General features: G+C 44.1%; 2 protein-coding genes across 2 annotated transcripts; one reads left to right on the forward strand and one right to left on the reverse strand.

Moving 5' to 3' along the window:
* Positions 1-4,452: 4,452 nt before the first annotated feature.
* Positions 4,453-4,913, reverse strand: LOC6548832. Its single transcript, XM_001974104.3, is given in 2 exon segments — positions 4,453-4,767; positions 4,770-4,913. Coding segments are annotated over 2 exon segments (459 nt in total).
* A 10,966-nt stretch (positions 4,914-15,879) lies between these two features.
* Positions 15,880-16,908, forward strand: LOC6548831. Its single transcript, XM_001974103.3, has one exon. The coding sequence runs from the start codon at positions 15,970-15,972 to the stop codon at positions 16,750-16,752; it is 783 nt and encodes a 260-aa protein (XP_001974139.2). The 5' UTR covers positions 15,880-15,969; the 3' UTR covers positions 16,753-16,908.
* Positions 16,909-21,607: the final 4,699 nt, after the last annotated feature.

The following is a 21,607-nucleotide window of genomic DNA, read 5'->3' on the forward strand; positions in this document are numbered from 1 at the left end:
CTTTTTGCCTCGCCTGTCATCTGTAGCTTGTTGTTTGCCACTGCAGTTGGCATTTCTGGAATAAACAAACTTGCGAATCAGCCGGGCAGCAAATTAATTTGACAATGTGAGAGGTGATATGTGGGTAAATCAGCTTGGCAGGATGCATTACACCTAACCCTGCTTTTTAGTGGCTTGGCATTCCATTTGCACTACTCACTTGTATTTCCTCCTGAATATCCCCAAATATTTAGGGCCAAAGGTGACATTGTGCCACACCTCTGCATGTCCTGGCTGCAAGCAAGGACCTTCAATCAGATGGCACTTCCTTTGCTGCTCCGCCGAAAATGAAGTTAAAGCCTTTTTATGGGGCCCACGTGCTGTTGGTTCTGAGCATGTTGTTCGCGTGGCCATGTTATCCTTGGGATGTTTGCCGCCGGCTGCTGACGCAGCTATCCTTTCGCCGATCCTTCGGTGGTTTTATTTGCCGCGCATCTTTGTTGACTGAGTGCAAGAGTGTAGCTAACGGGCACGATGTCCGCGCGAGGAATTTAATTTGGCTGCCATGGCTGGCAGGAAACATTGTTGGCCCGGCGAATTTGTTTACGTTTAGCGCAGTTTTTAAATTAATTTGTCAGTTGGCAGCAGTTCCTTGGGGCACACACTCCGCTGAAGAAATATTTACTTCGACTGCAGGCTGGATATGAAATATGAACAATAGTTGGAGCGCCTGCATATGCCAACCTGCATATGGAGTCCTTTATTCTAATCCGCATGGGCGGCTTGACTTTTCCCCACATTTGCATGGCTATTTGTTCAAGGAAGTCCTTGCCGTCTTCGTGCTTGTGCGACCGTAAAAAGGACATTCACATCTGCATATATGCATGAGAAATTTGCCAAAACTTTGCAACTAACCATGGAAATGGGGAATGATAGTAGCGAAACAAGTCAAATAAGAGATCATCCGATTAGATGCAAAGGAGGAGCACAGGGGCAGTTTGCCTTAATTGTATTAGAAAACGCACCGATATGCTGCATGCAAATGGCAATATTTTGCCAGTTTGTAAGGAAAGGAAGTCACTTTTCGTGGTGATCCTTTGAGTTGCACACATGCATAGCAGGAAAAAGTGGTCATGCATATTGCATAATAAACAAGCCAGCACACATGCATTTATTTGTTTCAATGCCCGAACAAAGCCAGATTTTTCACAAAACCAAAAACCAAAAACATAAAACAGCAAATACTAAGTAAGCCGACATGACGGACGAACTGGCTCAAGTAAAAGATACATTGGCCAGATACAGCGGCTACAAAAACAGCACTGGCATATGCTCAGATTTCCTGTAACTTGGTTTTTGCTATTTGCATACAAAGCATTCGACTTTTGTTCCAGATGTCAAATAAAATATACGATATACACATGTTCGGCCATCTGTGGGTTTGATTGCCCAGGTCCATCCGACACATACAGATACAGATACAGATACAGATACTCGGATACTGAGTTCTAGACGTGACTGCGACACGACCAATTAGTGTTGCCCGTCCACGGACCGCCTGCCGCTGCCCGGCATCCTGGGATCCTCTTCCTGGAACACAGCTCCAGGCAAATTAAAGACTTAAAGCCCCTGCAATCCCCCTCTTCACGGAGGCCGTCTGTAATTCAAAGCAGGCATTGAATTCAACACCTTTTATGAAGAGCCCGGCGCATGCACATGCATACAAAATTCAAAGGACGAGGAGCACGAGAAGGACGAGAAGGAGTCCTGCCATTGTGGCAGTGTGCTTGTTATTTGATGACTATTTTAAGGACACTTTGCCGGCGTCGTTTTAGCAAGTGCCCGTTCTCAAAGTGCTAAAAAAGACCTCAGAGATATGCTGGCACATGGAGAATAAAACGATGAGCGTAGTGTAGTAAGCCGAGTACGTCAATTTAATGAAAAACGGGCGATAATAAGAAAAAAGGGGGAAAAGCGCCTGAAGGCGTCATCGGAATTTTAAACATAGCAAATGGCTAAAAGCGTTGGAGTTGCTCATGGAATATAAAGACTATATTTTGATTAAGTGCAAAGGAGCTAATTTAAATGTTATATTATGCTGTTTTGCGAACTTAAAACCACTCATTGTTGCCCTCACCTCTTTTGGTTCGCCTGGACCCGAATCATAACCAAGAATCAGATTGGCGAAACCAACTCGGCTTCAATCAAAGTCCTTGTGCAGAGTAAGGCAGGAAAACTCGAACGACAGCGGCAGACTTCAAAGTGAATGAAAATCGTAAGAAAACCCGATGGAAACTTCGCAAGAAGTGGCGAGGAGCGGGGAGGCTAACAAGTAAACAACCATTATGCACTCCACATAAACGCTGGGTTCTGAGGAAAGTGGAAAGTGGAAAGTACGATGCTATCGAGAGGGTAAATGGCAGTTGGGCAGCATAAACACATTTTACGGGCCCACTCCCCACCCACTTCCCACCCCCGCAACACAGCGAGAAAAATAAACAATTTCATAAGATATGCGGAAAATGGAGGAGCGCGCTGGAAAATATCTGAATATATATCTGCGGGAAGGGGCAAAAGGCAAAAGGGAAAAGGACAACCGCAGGAAAAGCGGAAAATGCAAAACAAACAAAAAATTCTCAGATGGCTCCAAAAAGGAAAAGAATGCGACCCAGGCGACGAGACACTTTGCCGCCAACGCAAATAAACCCCTGAAAATGGACGGGGAGAACCAGAGGTGGACTCCGGGACGGTCCTGGCCACCAAGGATGGCGTAGGGTATCCACAGCTAAATGAAGTAAATTATTTTCAAACGTACTGCAGGCCAGAACGAAATTACAGCAGCACTGTGATATTTTATACAAACTAAGGTTTCTAATAGTATTCCCTAAAAAATAGCTTAGCCAAACGGATGTCGATGGTTCCAAGTAAAATATTAATCTAAGTTTGTTACTGCTGAAAGAATTAGTTGTATTCCATATTTTGGGCAAATAAAAATTGGAGGCTAAGGAAAAGCGCCGAATACAACTGGAAAAAGCCGAATGTGCAGCTCTGCCAAGAAAAGTGGGAAAAGAAAGGGCGGAGGAAAGTGGGGAAAAGGAGGAAAGCAGGAAAGGACAGGAAACCAGGGGCGACAAGCAGAAATGGCGACATCGTTGGCCACTCAGCAGCGTTTGCCACTTGGAGCAAATGACAGTGTGGCCGGCAAGGACATCGTAAGGACAATGCTAAGGAGCAGAGCTGAGAAATAAGCGAGGGCAAACACACATAAATACTTCAATTTTTATTCGCAAATTTCACTTATGCATACATGTTTGGCGTTTATGTGCGCAGAGTAAATATGAAATATTGAGCGGGCATAAAATTAAATCCGCACTCAAACATACAAAGAGGCAGCATGTCGGAGTGGACCAGTTGGCATAACAAACTGCTGATAAGGAGAAAAGCCCGCTCGCGCGGGAAAACACAGGGAAAACTGGGGATGTGGAAACATCTGCGGGCCGAACGGGCGCAAACAAATGGAAACTCTGTGCCCCCACATTGTGGAAATAAATGCTCTGTTTTCCGGTTTTCCAGATCCAATCGCTGCCAATCTCGCAAACATAGCTCTTCTCAAATGAACTCAAAGGCAAAACTTCACATCTGGGAAAGGAATGGGGCTGCAACTCATGTATCTTCAGTATTTTTGGACTAGGTCTTGTTAGTTTCCTTGAAATTGATATTAATTTAAAATATTTGGAAATATATTTAAATAAATTTAGCACATCGACTAAGGGCTTTAACTTCTGTGTCGAATTAGGAAGACTCACTTATTCGTGGTCAACAGTTTTCGTCATCTGATGCATGCCACGCCCCCCGTTGCAGCCACGCCCCAATATGCCAACTCCGCTGTCAATCAAGTGACAACCACCCAGCCATTTGGAATTTCCTCTTTGTTATTCAGCTCGTGGGGAGGAGCCCGCGGTAAAAACTGCTTATCAATGAAGGAGCCCCACAAGTTCTTCCTTTCGTACATATGCACACTTGAAGGGGAAAATCCACGGAGAGATTGGCAGTGAGACATTTGCATGTGTATTTGCTTGTTGGCTGGTTGGCTGGCTGGCTGGTTGGGGCTTTGTTGTAACTTTGACATTTACGCAACATGTCCCTGTTGCATGTTTGCAATTTGCATTTGCAAATAGTTGCCAAAACGAACATCAAATGCGGCTTCGCAGGCGGCAGGAGCGCGGGGGAGGGGCAACACTCTGAAAAACTTGGTATTGCAGCCGGATAAATACACATATTTATGTAGCAAATGTGGAACTGCAATATGCTTGCATCTTTAGATATGAGCCCAAAAGCGCCCAGAGTGCGAAAATATTTTTTTAAAAATTCAAGAAGTACGAAGAATGGTTGGTAAGACCGTTGTTGGCTTTAATATTTTCGGGAAAAGTTAGGGGAATTCTTTTGTCGGTCCCTCCGCCAACTGCACTGCCATTATTCTGGCTTTTCCGAACGAAAGTTTGTAAATATGCATGCAAATTTGGCCCGTTCTCGCTTTTTGCTTCCCGTTTTGGCATTCGAGTGGGTGGCACAGGAGGTGATTTTGGCCGCAGTTTTAGTTACAGTTTTCGGTTTCGGTTTCATGTTTGCCATGTTGCGGCAGCTCGTGTTGCCTGGTTTTGTTGTTTGCCTCTTGGCATGCATTTTGATAGTTTCAGCTGGCGTTTCCCCACCCGCACTTTGCATTTTCATAAATGCAGATACAATATGCGAGTGTGGCTCTTTGTATCTCAGCTGGTGTGCGGATGTGCGGCTGTGCTGTGGATTGGAACATTGGCCATATTGATAACCACACAACGTCGGCAGATAACTGGTCTGGTTATGGATAACATCAATATTCTATTCCGGCCAGGAGCCTTATTCATTTGAATCCCATCTCGAGCGTTCATTTGCATTCTCGAAATGCCACAAGGCCCACAGAGTCCCTGTTCTACTCCTTTTTTGAGGTATTAGCATATTGAAATTTGATCTGTGTGCTAGTTTGTTTGTTCGTCAATTAAAGCGTACTTTGCAAGGCCTATTTTCCATTTTTCAGCTGGGATTGCAGGATGATTTGGCTCTGAATAGCATTAGGAGTTCGGGGACTTGAAGCAGATGAATATGAAAGCAATTTACCTGGTTTGACCAATAAGCTCACTTCTGACATGGCCCAAACAGAAGGCAGCAACTTAAAACCCATTAATACACCATTTCGAAGTAATCACACGGAATTGCGTTTCTACTAGGCAAATATTGTTCCGCAGACGGCATTAATAGAAGCTTTTCTGGAACAGTTTTCCAACAACTTTCAACTTTAACTAACTGGGCTCATTGAAAAGTGCTGACGCACAAGACCGAAATCTCGGCAAACTTTGCTAAAAATAAACTGAAGCTTTTCATTGCTGTGATAAGTGTTCCTTGAACATCTTCAACTGGGAAGAGCAATTAAAAACTGTTGGCTTCATTCTGCAAATCACTTAAAATTATTAACAAACTTCGGCTCCGGCAGCCTGGCCTAAAAGCTGGCCAAACAAGTTGCCACTTTCAATCTGATGCCATGACCAAACAGAAAGGAAACTCCAAGGAAATCCCACACACTCGTCTAGATAAGAAAATCAGGCGACTGGGATTAAGATTAAGACTGGGGGTGGGTAAGTGCAAATCAGGAAAAAGTGCGTCAACTTTTCCCCTCTTTTTCCTGCTCTCCTTTTGCTGACTTAACAACATACAAATGATGAAAATGAATGACTACATCGTCGGAGCAGCGAATGAATGAATGAGTGAGTACATGAATAAATGCATGAACTGCTGTTTGCATGTGGAACGCGATGCTGAAAGCAGCTTACTCACGTTTGTGTAATCAGTGTGAAACCAGCGCAAGCCAAAGAAATGCGAGGAGCTGGGGCACAGGGCAAAGCCTCTTTCGAATACCACATACCCATTGGAAGACTTACATGTAGCCTCTTAGCTAGTGTGCTTACACAGCGGTGTATCCATTAAAATAGAGCTGAATACTCTGAATCGCAACTTGTATCTTAGTGCAAGCTAATAGCCCTAGCGACTCCTTCAGTAAGGGGTATTGATAAAGGACGAAACCTGCTTGAGTTCAGTATGCGCGCTGACATGCTCCCCACTTTTCCAGGGATTGAGTGACAGGTCGTCGTTTCGGTGATGAAAATTCCTTGCGACAATCGCTGTAAGCTATATGCGGGGGCGGGCTGCGCTTAGGGCGTGGCCAAGGCAAATACCTTTATTGTATGTCAACGTGTCAAAGCCAAAAGCGCCAAAGTCAATTCGAGTTGTGGTTGCCGCTGCTTGTCGTTGACAATTTTCCAACATCCATCTCCAGCTGCCGCTTTTCGCATTTCCAGCCAGCGCAGCATATCAGATTGGCTTAGCTCTTGGCCACAATGTTATGGCCCGGCTTAAAAGCGCAGTGACTCAACAATGGAGCTGGAGTCCATGAAGCCACACGCACCCATTAAAACTACTTAACGAGCAATTAAAATCACCAGCTAAGCACAAAAACCAACTGCACAGAGGGGAAAATGCAAGTCAATTGCATTTATCAAATGCTGCCAATTAGAGCAGGCGAAGGAACAAAAGAATTTTCTTGCCAAGGGGGTGGCAGTTCCGAAACAAAAGCCAAGTCAGGGCACTAAAAATTTATGACAGCAACTAACCTCAAAATGTGAATGCCACCCAGGGCGCATTACGCCCCAAATGCTGCGCCAAAGTTTGAGTTTGAATACCCTTCCCTTGGAGGGGCACCTGCCCTTTTGAGACCCACCCAAATCGAAGCTTCAATGGTTCTAGCATATTTAGTTAAATTGTGCAGCTCCCAAAATTGTGCAACGATTGTATCTGAACATGGCCTACAAGCAACTACCACTTATAAGCCCGAAGAGCATTTGGAATGCCGTTTCCCCCAAAAGTTGGCGATATTTCCACTTTCTGCGGCTTCGCTTGGCGCCAATGATGTCGAAAGCTGATTGCGCTTTAATGGCCGAGGCGCTGCCCAAAGTTTTGGCCGCCCCGCGAAGAGTTTTCCCTTTGATATGCATTGGGGAAAGGAACATTTCTAATTATTTAATGGCTGCACCGCATGCAGTTTTGTTATGCAAATGACCTCTTAGCCTGCCAAATATTTACGACTCGGGGCGTGTTCGGTTGCAGTATATTTTCCATTTCCAACTGCAAACGAAACTTTCCAATCGTTATTGCAGGCGCACTCGCACATGGAGTGCGGAAAACTCTCGCACACGCACACACACACACACTTGGCTGAACACGTAATGACCTCCCGCTTTTCCTCTTCCTCTTCCTCTTCCTCTTCCTTTGTGCAGTGATACGTGCGCGGCAAACAAAAGGCGTTAAAGAAGTGAGCCACGCCATAATCGGGCTTAAAGTGCTCGGGAAACTGGGTGAAGAATTTCCCACTTAACTGTGCAAATGTGAAAAGCAGGGGCACCAGAGTGCCAGAAGGCAGGGCTCTTGGAATTGCAAGAAAATTGCATTTGCGGAAAGGCGGCCATTGTAATCTGATTTTGCATTTGCCAGCCGAGCGAAAACAATAACCAGACTATCAATCCTAGGAGCCATTTCCGGTGGCCGTTTTATTTATTAGGTACACATGTGGCTAATGAAAATCTGTTGAGAACTTGAAAGTTTTTCAACCAGATAACTGGTTAACTTACAAGCTTATAACTCAGAAAAGACTTTGATTTGCCTCACTCAAGTGCTCACAAAATAAATGACAGCACCAATCTTGTTTGCATCACCGATAAATTTCGGTTCGAGGAGCATGTCCTCTGTAATTGGCTGGGAACTTTGGCTTCCATCTGTGGTGTGAATTTCACAGGGCAGGACAGTCGCCCCATTCCAGCTGCTCCTTGGACCGGGCATGTGGCCTTTTGACAAGGACCAAGGACGAGACGCTAACTTGATTGCCATTTCAATTGACCGCAGTTTTAGAATGCCTCTTGCCATAGTCATGGGCACCCAAATGGGCAGCTTCGGCTTTTGGCTTTTGTTGGGCTGCGGCTGCCTTTTGTCCACTTCCGCATCATTACGGTCGGTCTCAATTTTTGCCGCCCTCTCCAATTTGGCTGCTTTTCCTCGCATTTCCCGGCTTTTCCGCTGGCTTTCTGCGGTTGGCGAGCGGCTAATCTGTCGCGCTCATTGAATGTCCCGAATCGCAGTCTGAAGTCGACCGGAAGTTGCCACAGCTGCCGGATGCATCGATACCCACTTTCAGTGTGTGTGTTTTCATACAGAATTGTCGGCACTTATTGTTCGGTTTTCCGAGAAAGGAATTTCAATTAGCGTTTGCCTTTGGCGAATCCAGAGCGGGAAAGTACGCCATCATCATAGTTGCGGAAAAGCGCCTTAAATTCGAGTTCGATTAGGTTTGAAGCTAAGTAAACTAATGAACTTTTATCTAAATAAGGTAATTTCACATAACGTGCAGTATGTAGAAAATAACATCGGGAAGAACGGGAAAAATGAAATTGGCAGAGCTTATCAGTTGCTCTTGGCCACGAAAAACAACGAAAACAAGCCGCAAATCAAGTGGATGCCGAAACGAAATTGAGACATGGAAAATAATATAAATTGCTGAACAGTGCAAAGCGACTCAAATTAATAGTGTCCAGAAGGACGAGCAGGAACCATTCCAATGGCGAACATCCTGGCATGCCAGTATCCTAAAAAAGGGAACTGAAAATCCGGGGCGAGTGGAGGAAATGTTCAGGGCAGACAGTCAAAAGAAGAAAAGGAGCCCGAGGAGATGGAGCTGAGGAGCCGGGAACTTTAAGCAAAACATCCTTGCTGCGGTTTGGCTCAAGCTGAAGCGAAATGGATCCTGCCGAGCAGCCGAAACCATTGCCTACTTTCGGGCGTTTAGCCCGGCACTTTTCAATTTAGTTGCCATCGCCAATTTGCACAGACAAACTGCAGCTGCCACAAACAAAGTTTGCCGCGCGGCGAGAAAATGCTAGAGTTCATGGGGAAAATTCTAGAGTTGATGGCCTTTTAAAGCCATTTGAGGCGATTGCTGCCACTGGCAGTGGCAAGGAAGTTTTCCGCCAGTTCCAGCGCCACCACCAAAACAGCAAAAGACCAAAAACGCTTTGCGGTTTTCCCAGCTGCTCCTTCTTCTTCCACTGCGGCTTTACTGCCGCAGTTTTGTGGCCAGCTCACAGTTCTGCAGTTTCCACCAGTTTTTCGCTGCGTCTGCGTCTGTGTCTGTTCATGATTTATGTTGTCTCGCCTTGGAGCTCCAAATCCCGGTTCTGCGAGCGCGAAAAGAGGAAAACATGGAGGAAAGACCACTTGTCAGTCAATGCAGTTGGGTTCTGGAGTTGTTCCACAGTTAACCTTTCATTGAAGAACAAACACGAAAAAAGGTGGCCAGTGCTCAGTGCCACATGCAAAACTTGAAGCGATTGACTCTGGAAACTTAGTGGGTTTTCCGCCCGCTCCGCCACCTCTTCCAGTCACCTCCGACCAACTACTTTAAGTGAACCTAATGGCCTGATGTCTTCGACGAGTTTATTTGTTTGCCCAACTCTTGTTTTCCTGCCTGGACAATTTAGTTAGAAATTATCGTTTGGCTGTCAAGTGTTGACTCGGCCACATACGTGTATGTATGTCCTTGGCCACAAAGTTGGAAAGAAGTTAGCCGGAGTGTGCTTGTCATGCTGGAGGGCTGACAGGCTGGGAAACTTGCATATGAAAGTTGGTTAATTGAATTGAATTCATTGGAGAGGCAGCAGAGTTGCCCAAATAAATAATAACCAAACAGATACTAAATAAATCAGTAGGAAATCTTATAAATTAAACTGGATTCATTTGGGACCAGCTATTGCGGAGAATGCAGTAAAACAAACAATTGATTCAAATGAAGCTAGAAGAGTTATTTGTGGACAGTATCAACCAGTTTATTAACTATTTATGTTATTAAGTGTGTTGGCCTAAACAGATTTTGACTGCCCTGTCTTGATCATCTTCAACGAAGCGTAAATATTAGTAACAGCCAATTAGTTAGTCCCAATTTGAGCCCATAACTCGATGCCAACTGCCAGCACACTTGTGCAAATATTCCCCCATGTACTAATTACGTTATGTGCCTCGTATTCCTCTGCTTACAGGAAACCACATGTTAACTGCCCACCACTGGCGGCCGAAATTCCCAGGACATGGCCAACAACTTTATGAAGGTAACGCAATGCTACCTTCACGCAAGTCCGAAAAAGTAACCGGAAAAACTTCATCCACAACGGGCAACTTCAGGGAGCGGAAACGCAAACTTTGCCACCCACTTGATATGTTAAATCTGCGTAGATTTATCAACTTTGCTAATTAACAGCGTTTCCTGCTCGCCGCTCTTAGTTTTTTAGCCAGAGGAGAGACTGGAAACCAGAAACTAGTCCAAAATCGGTTTACATCGCAACATGAGCCACAGTTGGCCCACCAGGAACTTGTTAACGGTTTCACTTGTGTAAGTTCATTAGCAGCAGAGACCGGCCATCAATCAAATCAGCAAGCTGGCCAACTGACTTGGCCAACATCGGTTCGGTTAGTTTGCGTTTGCGGCTGTCGAGTGGAAATGAAATGAAAATTAGAATGAGCCCACACACGCCCAGATCTACTGACTGAATGAGGGGCTGACAGGTGAGTTTTGTGTGGCTGTGGAGCTGGTGGAGCTGCTGGTGCGGGATCTGGATCCTTGGACAATGCCCGAGGGCTACGCGTTGTCACGTGAGCGGAGAGCCAGGCAATCAACGAATCAGGCAACCAATCAAGCGGCGTGTTACATGCAACTGAAGCGTCTACGTGACCCCGATGAGCACGGAGCCCGCCCACTCGCCCAAATCCACCCAGTGCAACCACAGTGGTGCATCGAGATGTGGCTCTTAAACAAACGGGTAAAACAGGCATATCTCTCTATGATAGTTATTATTAACTTAACAACATAATAGTTGCCTTTCAAATTATTATTACCATTATTTCAACTTGTTTAAGGATAATACTATCCTTTCGGATCTGTAGAATGTGCCAAAACACTACTATCTGTGCACCGTGGCTATGCCACGCACAATTCCAAACTCCCCTTGCAATATGGACGCGCCGACGTGCGTCTGTCGGGCTGCGAGTCCTGGCAAGGACATGGCCCCCAGATAACCAGACAACCAGACAGCCAGACGCAGGCCTTCCAGCCTCGCACCGGACAACTCGGACTGGCACTCCGGAGCTCGCAGCCATTTAGTCCCTGCGACACGTCAATGCTTTCATCATTTAATTAACTGCTTCGTGCGGCTAAGTGGCCAGGTGGAAGCTGGAGAGGGGATGCAGCCACATCTCACGTTTCAGCTCGCAAGGAGCCATCCTGGCTGGCCCGCTTTGCATGCCACCGCTGATTGATCGCCCATCTGGGTGCGGACTCACCGGGAAATTCGACTGTCACTTTCCCTGGACAGCTGGGAAATGCGAGCAGTCGGCAGGCAGGACGAGTGATGCTAATGCAATGAGTAGTCGAAGGAAACTAGTGACAGCCCAAATCGATGAATCGCCCACCTGGAAAACTGCCTTTTGGACGCTTTTCCTTCTATAATATATTGAATCCATGTATGGAACATTCTTTCTTCTATGAGAACAAAACAAGGATTAGCTCTATGGGGCAAGGTGTGTATCCTTCCACTCGCCTCCCATGCAACCTGGTTGTTCCTGAAATAAACACCAAGGAGCACAGCCAAGAGCACCCTGACTATCGCATTTAGAGATAAACTTGTGTGTGAATAATTTATGGGCTCCAAACAAGCCAAAGCAACAAAAGGGAAAAGTTACTCCGGCTCTATCTGTACTTGTACAGATTGAAAAGAAATCCAAAAGCGATTTCTGCGTTGATTTATGTTTTTATTTTCTGCATTATATTCGAGTTTATATTTAAAACATTAGACAACGTCAGCGGCGACACAAAAGAGATAAAAACCGAGCTGAGCGCTGCAAAAATAAAACTGCAGCTGCAGCAACAAAAATCCAAACAAATGTAGGTGGAATGTCGGGCTCGAAAGCGGACATATATACTCCTATATATATCTGGATAGATAAAGCGCGGGTGAAAGGGCAGGCAGACAAATAAAGCGGAAATGTTAACAGCAACGAATGGTGCCGGCGACAGGAGAAAGGAGAAAGCTGAAAGGACGGGAAACTCAGAGGCAGGGTGGCTTTTCCTCCTCCCGAATTTTCATTTTGCACACGATTTCCGGTTAAGCACATGGGACAAGCTATCCCAGCTCGATTTCCCCCAGCCATGTGCGTATAATTTATGTTGCAATTTATATATGTGCTCCTCGATTTCGGCTTTTCCGGCTAACTCCAATTGACTGTCAGTCGAGCGGGCGAAAATTCGGTGCAAAAAACAGGTCGAGGCAGGTGAAAAGTGGCTGCAACGTTCTGTTGACATCGATACCTCAGAGGACTGGACGTGGAGCTGCACAGATGGCATAGGTGTTTAAAGAAGTGTTCTATAGCTGGAATCCATTTTGAACTAGCTTATGAGCTTGATTCCAAACAGTTATACTGTACTGTAATGTGGCAATATGCCATTTTAAAAACGGATTCACAGATACAATATCTTTAGGTGTTCAAAGAAAGTGTTCAAGAGCTGGAATCCATTTTATCTAGTTTATGAACTTGATTCCAAACAGTTATACTGTTCTGTAATGTGGCAATAATAACTTCATTAGTTGCTTCACTTCTTTTATCAATGGGGTGAGGTTCGCCAATTTAAAAGTGGATTCACAGATACAATATCTTTAGGTGTTTAAAGAAGTGTTTTATAGCTGGAATCCATTTTATCTAATTTATGAACTTAAATCCAAACAGTTATATTGTAGTGTAATGTGGCAATAATAACTTCATTACTATGCTTCACTTCCATTGCCATTTTATGGATTCGCAGATACAATATCTTAAGGTGCTTAAAGGTGTTTAAATAAGTATTCTACAGCTGGAATACATTTTGAACTAGCTTATGAACTTGATTCCAAACAGTTATACTGTACTGTAATGTGGCAATATGCCATTTTAAAAACGGATTCACAGATACAATATCTTTGGGTGTTTAAAGAAGTGTTCTATAGCTGGAATCCATTTTGAACTAGTTTACGAACTTGATTCCAAACAGTTATACTGTACTGTAATGTGGCAATAATAACTTCATTACTATGCTTCACTTCTTTTATCAATGGGGTGATGTTCGCCAATTTAAAAGTGGATTCACAGATACAATATCTTTAGGTGTTTAAGGGTGTTTAAAGAAGTGTTCTATAGCTGGAATCCATTTTGAACTAGCTTATGAACTTGATTCCAAACAGTTATACTGTACTGTAATGTGGCAATAATAACTTCACTTCTTTTATCAATGGGGTGAGGTTCGCCAATTTAAAAGTGGATTCACAGATACAATATCTTCAGGAGTTTAAAGAAAGTGTTCTATAGCTGGAATACATTTTATCTAGTTTATGAACTTAAATGCAAACAGTTATATTGTAGTGTAATGTGGCAATAATAACTTCATTACTATGCTTCACTTCCATTGCCATTTTATGGATTCACAGATACAATATCTTTAGGTGTTTAAAGAAAGTGTTGAACTTGATAATAACTCAATAATAACTTCACTTCTTTTACCAATGGGTGAGGTGTGCCATTTTAAAAACGGATTCACAGATACAATATCTTTAGGTATTTAAAGGTGTTTAAAGAAAGTGTTCTATAGCTGGAATCCAATTTGAACTAGCTTATGAACTTGATTCCAAACAGTTATACTGTTCTGTAATGTGGCAATAATAACTTCATTATGCATCACTTCTTTCATCAATGGGGTGAGGTGTGCCATTCAAAAAACGGATTCACAGATACAATATCTTTACGTGCGCAACGTGCAGCAGTTAAATCATTTTTTCCAGCTCTGAAGTCCTTGCTGCAGCAGAAAAGATCACGGAAAGAGGCAACAGGACAACAAAGGACCTGAATAAACGAAGAGAACGCCAGTCAAGAGGGGTCTGCTACAGAACACATTTCTTTGCAAATGTCAAGTAAATAGTTGTTTGCTCGACAATCGGCAACAGGCGGCCAGGAACAAGGAGTCCTCCAGGACAATTCCCTCCTTGAGCTTTGTCTTGGTTCTCAAATTAAGGCATTAGTAGGAAAATAGGGGTACAGGTCCGTGGAGAACAAAGAGCGACTCGTTGGGCTCGCTTCAAATGGATGCTACGTTTTTAGGAAACATTAAAGGCTGTGCAATGAAAAGGCTTTAAAGTTAGGTACGAGTATACTTGACAAACAATTTAATGGTTCTATCTTATTTGCAAGTTGCTGCCTAATGAAGGGATCAAATTCAGTAGCTAAAATTTGGTGTGGAGCAAGAGGAGTTTCATTTCATTAGGATTTGGTAAATGCTTACCCTTTGGGCTGCCATTACTCAACCGAGCTGCACAAAAGTATCTTTTCGAAAATCAGCCAAACAAGTGAGCAATTTGGAGTAACTGTCAGGGAGACAAACCCGTACATTTCTGGCATTATAAGTGGCAATTTTTATACCTTTATCATGTCCTATGTATCTCTGATAAATTGTCTGCCCGTCCACTCAGCTTTAATTTGCCTGTCATTTCGCATATCCTGCGAGGGCTTAGCTGACATTTGAGCCCGTCAACTGCCACTCCCACCTTTCTGCCGCCCTCGCCAGGCTTTCGGCTGAGCTGCGCACATTTTGTGAAATGTAAGCGGAAAAAGGGGAAAAACTGGCACAGGTCGCAATCTGGGGCCAGCAAAAAAGAAGGCTGGAATGAAACTAATTACGTGGACGACTTTACACGCAGATAAGGCTTTAATCACCGAAATGAAATGAATTTTCTTTCCAGGGATACAGGAGGGAGAACTGCCTCCAGGCCTGCACTACGTCATTAGGCCAACGGCTGCAGAGCAAAGTGCGAAAGCCAAGAACGCGACCACGAAGCGGGTTAATTACGTACAACAAACAATAAATTACTTGGTCCAGAAGATACAAAAAAGGCCAAGGAGAAAGAAGATTAAATAAATTGCGGAAAAATAAGAAAGAAATTAGTTAAAAGAGACCCTAATCAGCTTAGTGGTCTTTTTGCTTCCTCGGAAAAGATGATTAAATTTCAGTGTCAAAATCAAAGGAATATTGCGTATACGCCGTGTGCGGCTGGACTTTTGCCTAAATCCTGGTTTGATGGTCTTCGCTTCGCTCCTTTTCAGCTGTCACTCCTGTAAGCTCCTTTTTCGACTTATTTTCCTCTTTGCACTCATTTTCCCGGACTCCTTCACTTTATACGCTGCCTTTGTTTTTGCAAGTTCACACAAAAACCAAATACAGCGAGAAAGCCAGAAAAAGGCGAAGGAATTTTTTAATTATAAAATGTGTTTATCCGGAATTAATTGTTTTTGTTGTTCTCTCCATTTTAGCAGCTGTCCTGAAAAAGTAATCCAGCAAAATAAAGTCTTTTTATCTCCGCATTTCTCTTTGCTAAATTACTCGCATTTTAAGCCATGACTTTTTGTCGTCCCTGAAAAAGGAAAAATAATTCGCATTGGATTCCAAACCCTTTTTAGAAACACTTGTCGGGCTATTTTCCCAGTATTCACCTAATTGTAGTCTTGTATATTTCCAACTCTGGTGTTGGAGTCTGATGAATAATTCAATGATCGTTGGCAGAAGAGTACAAAAAGCAAGTAAACAGGCTTAAAGTTAATATAACTAATTTAGGAAGAGGAGTGCCAGCTACAAATTCATTGTGTACAAGCTACAAAAACGAATTTTTCATTCAATCCTTGAGTTTGCCATCAAGTGGTGTAATTGGTCCTGCCACATTTCCACATTTATTCTACAATAAGCTTAATAAACTCACTCATTCGTTGCAGTTCGTCGAGGTCTCCAAACTAATGGCTTTCAACTCAGCTCCGCACCGCAAAGCGAAGCCAACCCGCTTGAAGAATCCTCTGGTGAGCACCGCGTATCAGCAGCAGGGAAACGATTGTGGGCTGTCCAAGGAGAAAGTTCCCAAAATGGGTGCCAAGCGGAGCACCAGAAATGAAGCACTATCCAAGGCGCAGGCGGCAGAGCCAACAGCCAAGGATACCGTGCACGATATGTCCAGGATAAGCAACCACATCGAGCTGGCCCGGGCCTCCAAAAATCCGATCAGAGCTGCTGGAGGAGGCAATGCGCAAGTGGCTCCAAGGTACCAGAGTGGGGTTAGTGTGGGCAGCCAGCCATTGAACACTGTTCGAGCGTCAGTGCCCAGAGCCAGTCATCCAAAACTGGCTCCCAAGGAGGTGAGGGATGGTAGGGAAGCCAAGGAACTCGTCTTCAATGATCCCCATGGCAGCAAGGAGGTGGCAGGTCCCAAGGAAGCCAAGGGCTTCAGGCACTGTAGAGCGCCCACAGACCAGAAGGAACTCAAGGAACCCAAGGAGCCCAGGGAACCCAAGCAACCCATGCCCATGGAGTCCAAGGATCAGAAGGCAAGGTGTGCCGACAAGTCGCCCAACATTACCGCTCGCACTGCCCGCCACAACACCAACCGCACCAAGAACTACTTCGACAAGTATCTGAAGTTCGCCTTCGACCTGAGCACTCCCGAGGGGATCCAGAAACTGGAGGCCCACTTCTTTCCGGACCAGGACCCCACTGCCCCCGGCAGCTCCAACGCAAACAGGTCGTAAAGTAGAGTAATAAGTATCACTATCGTGATCTGGTGCAATGCGAATGAATACGTGTCTAAATTTGAAGTACCTTTGAGTTCATTTGAAATTACCGTGATTACAAAATGTTGCATTATAAATAAATACATAATTCGGTCGGTTCCTCTGATTACTTTAGATTTGCACTCGAATTATTATATTTAAATCGACAATGCAGCGCCACGAATCTGGTACAATTACATTCGTCCCTCAGTTTAATTTGTAAAGTATACACAATTCATGTTTTCCCCAAGGGAATTTAAACACAGCGCTGTAATGAGGGCTTATAACACTTCAGTGGGTGTTTGGCTAAAACGAGAAAAACGCCGTACAAAGGACCATTTAAATAGTGGGTAATGTCCTACGGGATAAAATGAAATTTATTGTGTGGTCCACATGCCGCACTCTCTCATTTTCCTTTTCCCCATGCAAATGTATTGCTCTTTGTTCAACACAAACGCACGCACACACCCACACCCCGCACACACACACACACACTCAAAACGCTCATTCAGCAGAGCAACAAAAGCTGCGCACTGGGCATTGTAAATCATAATCAAAACAATAGAACAAATGAAGCTAATGTGCCGCATGCAAAACAACAATCGGATGAATGAGAGGCGGGAAGGGCGGGGGGGTGGCAGGATATGTGATCCTGGTCGTGACAAACCATTAAAGCTGCGAATTAAATCTGAGAGTATCTCATCATCGGGTGAATGAGTTACTATTTCAACCTGCTGCCATAGCTAAGCAACTCGCATTATTATTTATATAAGCAACTCACATTCGTAGTGATATATTCGAGTGGTAAGTAATGATTATGATTAATGATAATGCAAAGTGTCCTTTGGGAACCGAATACTCACGATCCGCGTGCTCGCAGTGTATTCAACTGGCAACTTCTATAGCTCGCTTTTCCGGGCAGGAAAAAACGGTTGAGCGATGCATTGTGATTTATTGCCCGTGCGCGTGCATATTTTATTCAATTAATTTTTCTCGTCCAAGGAGCGCAATAATAAAACGTTTGCAACAAAGGCGCGTAATTAGTGCGAATTGATTTATGCCACTGCCGCGGCATTGATATCGCAAAACGTGTTAATGAAACGCAAACAGCTCATGAAACTCGGCCCAATCTGGCCATTTCCTCTGCAACGCTGTGTGTAGCTGGTTGACATCGGGTCAGATCTGTTTTCCTAGCATTTGGTCCCCTTCAACCAGCTGTAGCCAGTGGTTGATGCCAACTAAATTCGAGTGAACTGTGCACTGTGACCTGTGAACTGTGACCTGTGAACTGCAACAAAAGTGTGAGCTTTACTTAGCGAAAAATATGGACAGCAGCTGGGATAAGTACTCTTATTAATCGAAATATTAAGTAATATTAAGAAAGCCTTTTTCAGATCGTTGACTCTGCAAATAGTCCTGTCCAGCAGGATGAAGGATAATAGTTGAGCTTTGTTCTTGTTCCTATGAACGAATAAATCGCTTACGAACGCATTCAATTACTCCAACTGATGCTGATGATAATAAAATTATGACCATTTCAGGATACCATTTCAACAATACAGTATCAGTTTGGAAAGTCGGCGCAAGTCACTTACTGGACTCAAAGATTTTCTGGATCTGGCCAAAAAGCATTTGCATCGCTTTTCCTCCGAGGTGGAAAACGACTGGCTTTGCTGCGCAGACAATTTGAATTGATAAATGCATTTCGGGGCCCAAATAACTCATTTTCATGTCGAGTGCATTACGGCTAAGAGCATTAAGTATTTACCAACAACTGAATCCACACCCGCACGGAAACTCACTGATGGTCATTGTAAGCTTTTTGCATTGTATGCAAATATTTGATAAAACTCTAGCTGTGGCAAACACAGCAGCCCAAGGAAATCAAACAATGTGCATTATTCACTTCATCGCTTTCAAACTGGGAGTTGCTGTAAGCGCGGCTTATCAAACAAAGCGAATTTAATTAATTTTTAGCCATGTGACGTTGTGGCACTCAATCAGTTAACAAGCTGCGTTGGCACTTGCACTCTAATCAAGTCGGAAAATGTGGCAAGTCAAGTGATAAGTAAATATGCGCGATTCTGGAACGAAGTACATATTTATCAACAATTTTAGATATTTGTAAAGTTCAAGCTGAATGAAAACCACAGTATGTTGTAGAATGTAGAATGTAAGTAGTGCTCAATAATTACTAGTGCCGAAAATGAAGAACTATTTGAGTGACTAGCAGGATATTTTAAAAATTAAATCCAAAGAATCTGGGGAAAGGAAAGCGCCCGCTGGGAAAACTTTGGCCGAGCACGTCCATAAATTATTCGATTATGCGCAGCCTGAATCGAATCGAATCGGAACGAATCGAATCGAAACGAGCTGAACTCAAGTGAATTGAATTGAAAGTTCAAATTGCATTGAATTTCAAAATGGTCAGCGCTTAATGAAGGCCCAGCGAAATGGAGCAGAAGTGGCAAATAAAATAAAAGGCCAGCTCCCCCGCTTTTTTGGGTAATAGAAATTCAATTTAATGTGCATTTACATGCAGTTCCCAGGTCGAAGCAGTTTCTCTCTTTTCACTGGACCGCTTGACAAATCACCGCATGGAGTGGCTGCGGGGCTGGGAAGGATTGTGGGCAGTGGGTGGAGTGGAGGCGCCTGCGGCCGTGTCCTGAAATGAAATCGACATGAAACCAACGTGACCACCGTCATTAATTATCGCCGGCAACGCCGAGCTCCGCTAATTACGACATGACCGGCACCCGGAATTCCAGCCTCATTCCTCGCCGGGCGCGGAACTCGGACCTGCAACTCCCGCGGGGATTTGGGGAGCGGGGAGCGGAGATCGGAATCCGGAATCCGGAATCGTTGGCAACATGATGGCGCACACTTTGCATTTGGCCACGAATAAAAAGTGTGTGCGGCAGGCCGCAAATTTATACGCTGGCCAGAGTGTGCAATACTCAAAAAATGAACTTAAATAACAGAGCATTTGCCAGGGAATACAGCCACAAATTGAGATGATTATGCCACACATTTCAAACTCTATATACTTGTAGTAATATAAATGCCATGTTCTAACTTACACGCCTGATTCTGACATTGTCGATTTTAAATAGTTGTAAACTACATTTATTATCTCCCGACAAGCACACACAGCAAATCCATCTCGAGTCCACTCATCTTTTTTAAGGCCAGGAGCAAATGCTAGCTGCATTCTCCACCAATTCATTTGTCATTGCATTGCGAGCCATTCTCCAAGGAAATCCTTTGCGAGCAGGCGACCAAGTGAATGTTGACGAAGTGATGAGCAATCCAGCGCAGCGCCAAGGATAATGGAAGGACCTCGACGAACGAGATGACCGCACCATTCATTTTGTCATTTTGCAAACAAGTCGCTGTAGAAGATAAGTCGCGCCAAGTACGAACTAAGCCACTGAAGCGCAGGATACACACAACAGCAACAGGACGCGGATGCGGAGGAGGATGAAGTATCTCCAGGATTAAAGGGGGGCTGCAGACATTAGCAGAGAGCAGTCTGCTAAGAACCGCGGCCAATGTTTTTCCGAACATGAACTGTATTAATTTATTAAAGAATGAAAAGAGTTCTTAAGCGCATTCTTCGGAAATTGGGAAATTGTACCGAAAGGTGCCACATCTGCAAGTGGGATTGCCACTGCCACTTCGACACTCCCAGAGTCCTGGCTATCGCAAGGATGGCTCGAAGGAGGAAGGACGAAGGACGAAGGACGCAGGACGGTGGCGAGTTGTATCGCTACCAAATTTCTGGGAAGACGGATGGTCGGTGGAGCGCGACAGAATAAACGGGGAAGTGGTTCCAGTGGAGGACTACATTCGGGGTGCGGATGGCTGTGCGGTTATGTCAATATGACGACAATAGGATTTGCCACGATAAGCTTCTCTGTGGTCCTTGATTTCCCAGAACCAGTGGGCAAAGGGGATTTTCCAGATGCTCTGACGTCTGAGGAGCTCGCTGATAAATGAAATTCTCAAAATAAATGCATTGAAGTGGGCTTAACGCACCCCATTTCTCCCATTTCTCCCTTTTCCCCTTTACCGACTGGCGACGTCAGCGGTTCATAAATATTTTGCCTCATTTTGCCGAGTATTATTTTATGCCCACTTGTCAAAGCAAAGTGGAACACAATCCCCGGAATCCAAACTAAAGTGTGTTTTTGCCAGCAGTTTAATGTGAAAGAGGTAAATATTTGAGTGCTTTGCTGCGGGTTTCACTTCGGTACTAGATCCTATAAATGAGTAAAATGATAAGACAATAATACTCACTTTTCAATAATTTACTATCATAATTTACTACCATTATGGCTAACCGAAAAATCAACTTAAAGAACCAAGTTTGCTCGTAGCACTCGTAATATTCACGAAGTTTCTGACACGAAAAGTGCACAACATTGTTGAAATACCATTTCAACAATCTCCTGAACAAATAGGGGAATCCTTTAGAAAATATGTGCATCCTGATACTTCAAATTAGCTGTCACATAACTGCAAATGAGATTCCAGTTGCTTTGAGATGCAGTAATATTAGCCAAAAGATAAAAGTCACCGAGTTAGTAAATAGCCATACTACTGCAAGCTGGTGTAGTAATACATATGATTATGTGTTTATTTATTGTTGTTTTCAGTGGGTGATTATCTGCAATATATTGTAACGGCTTTGTAACTGCCAACTATTCGCCTCCAATTAACGCATTTAATCGACCCGATTTCGCATTAAATCGAGCCTAATTTATAGTTATGGATCACACCTGTCTGGAAGGCCATTCAAACTGGTTCGCACGGCGGAAGCTCTCAGCCATAC

This window comes from Drosophila erecta, unplaced genomic scaffold, assembly GCF_003286155.1.
Source record: "Drosophila erecta strain 14021-0224.00,06,07 unplaced genomic scaffold, DereRS2 tig00000092-arrow-pilon, whole genome shotgun sequence".
Taxonomy (NCBI): domain Eukaryota; kingdom Metazoa; phylum Arthropoda; class Insecta; order Diptera; family Drosophilidae; genus Drosophila; species Drosophila erecta.

What these genes read in the sequence shown, in the direction of transcription:
- LOC6548831 (XM_001974103.3), top strand. Translation starts at nt 15,970, where the DNA reads ATGGCTTTCAACTCAGCTCCGCACCGCAAAGCGAAGCCAACCCGCTTG.